General features: G+C 43.0%; 1 protein-coding gene across 1 annotated transcript; it reads right to left on the reverse strand.

The window, feature by feature from the left end:
* Positions 1–498: 498 nt before the first annotated feature.
* LOC127763675 (uncharacterized) lies at positions 499–2,170 on the reverse strand. Its single transcript, XM_052288451.1, has 3 exons — positions 1,996–2,170; positions 1,778–1,896; positions 499–603 (listed from the first exon to the last, which is right to left on the reverse strand). The coding sequence occupies exons 1-3, from the start codon at positions 2,106–2,108 to the stop codon at positions 584–586; spliced, it is 252 nt and encodes an 83-aa protein (XP_052144411.1). The 5' UTR covers positions 2,109–2,170; the 3' UTR covers positions 499–583.

A 2,170-nucleotide genomic window follows, 5' to 3' on the forward strand; every position in this document is an offset into this window, starting at 1 on the left:
TAGGGAAATAGAACAACTGCTGGACAAGATTATACGCTTAGCTCGCATGCAAATATAGAGCAGAACAAGCCAGAAGACTAAAGAAAATAAAATTGATAGTTTCAGGAAACTCAAGTTCACAGAACAAAACCATGAATCCATCAGTCTCATGATCAGAATCCATTACCAACCCAAACAGTAAGATGACAGATCACAAGAATCGGATGCCCCATTAATCGCCTCAATAATTGTTGCCGCTGAAAAAGAAATAATGATACTGAACTGCCGCCATATGATCGATTGAGAACATTGCACCAGAAACTGCACCTCAGGAAGTAGAGCCAATAGATGAAGAAATATGTTCACTTGGTAACAAATGTATCCAAAATTCCAAATCAGCCAAGTCAAATAAGCATTCTTATCACAGAAAAATAGCTAGTATAGCAGAAAACAACCAAACTTTTACCCACCAAACCATTCTTACCACAGAAAAATAAGTTCTCGTAAGCTCATTCATAGTTCTGATAGCAAAATGAACATTATGAAAATTCAAAGCATTCACAATTTGTTTAGGCAGTTACAACGGAAAAGGTAAGCTTTGCTCTCATAAAGGCATGGAGTTCCCTGCAAAAGAAGAGGAGGGAGTGTCACACATTATTGTTTGTGCAAACCTGCAAGGGAAAGCAAATGCTGTCCAAAAGCAAACAGACCGATTTTGTTGACCTGACCTGGGATAACATAACAACCAATATACACTCGTAACTATCAATAAACATAGGACATCCAAATATGTGAGCAATGAAACTAGTTTTTACATCTATGTCTTGTGATTTATCAGAAGTGCTTTATCTTCTTATGAATGGTTAGGAAAGCACCCTGCTTGCAGCATTAACACCAGTGTTGCAACAAAGTGACTTCCTCTAAAAAATCAGTTGGATGCATGAGCCACATACTGGACGGCTTCAACTTCCATGATGTGTAAAGCCCCACGTGCACCAAATCACCAATCAGTAAAGCTATTATACTGTGCTTATATACTCGGCAATCAATGGATCTATAACTTGCAACTTAATATCCATCTACGATACTATGAATCCTTTGGGGTTAAGCAAAACCCTCAAGTCATTGCCATTTAGGAATTTGGACTAGTCAACCCAAGCTTAGTGTATAAAACATACTACCTACATCCCAAAAATATCAAAAATACTTTATTTCTGGCTATGCAGCTGGACAAGTTAGGATGGAGGTAGTACATATAAGTTGGGATGGAGGTAGTACATATGAAAAGCATAAAAAGTCAATATGCCCATAAAGCTCCCTATTGTGTATGGATGCAAAACAATATCGAGTACAAATAACCTTGGTCACAAACAGATGAGCAACCATAGAAGTTCCCCTAGCAGCAACCTGATAACACCACAATGTGCTTCGGGTCTAGTGACCAATCTCAATAGACTTTCTTTCAAACCACAAGCTCATATCATTTCCGAGTACTAAAAACACAATGCAATTATAAGATGTACAAGCTGCCTCCCATGAGAATAAAGAGACCGAGATTTCGCAACAAAACTGATGCCTATTTTGGTCAATTTTTTATAACAAAAAAAATCGTCATTTACGTTCATCTTTTTTTTTTTGCGAGGTCATTTACGTTCATCTAACATCATCAATTACAATAAACTAAACTGGAAAGTTACAAACCATAACCGATTCCGTTCCTGGATGAAGTAAACATGGTGAAATCAGGGGCCCAAAGTACACTAATGCACTTAGAACGTGCAGTGACCAAGAACCTCACCTTGGGGGACTAAACCCCAGCTCTGTGACTCGGGCGCGATCGCGGACCGTAACCGCGCCGACGCGACGGCGCTGTGGAGCGGCAGCGCGGAGAGGAGGCCCCCGGACACCAAAGGCAACCTGCGAAACCCACCCGAGGCGCAGCAGGTAACACTAACAGCGTGAGGAAAAAAGGGGGATTGGTTCAGAGCGCGGCGAGGGTTGGCGCGCGTGCGGTACCTGTTGATGCAGGTGGCGCGGCGGGAGGTGGGGAGGAGGCCGCGGGCGAGGAGGGAGGAGGAGGCGGCGCGGGCTATGGCCCTAGATCGGGCGGCGACGGCTGAGACCGCCATTTTTTTTCTCACCAAGGTTGGACGAGGGTTACAAGGTGGGGAAGGGTTTGGCTGTTCGGGGG

Source organism: Oryza glaberrima, chromosome 2 (assembly GCF_000147395.1).
Source record: "Oryza glaberrima chromosome 2, OglaRS2, whole genome shotgun sequence".
In the NCBI taxonomy this organism is placed as follows: Eukaryota; Viridiplantae; Streptophyta; class Magnoliopsida; order Poales; family Poaceae; genus Oryza; species Oryza glaberrima.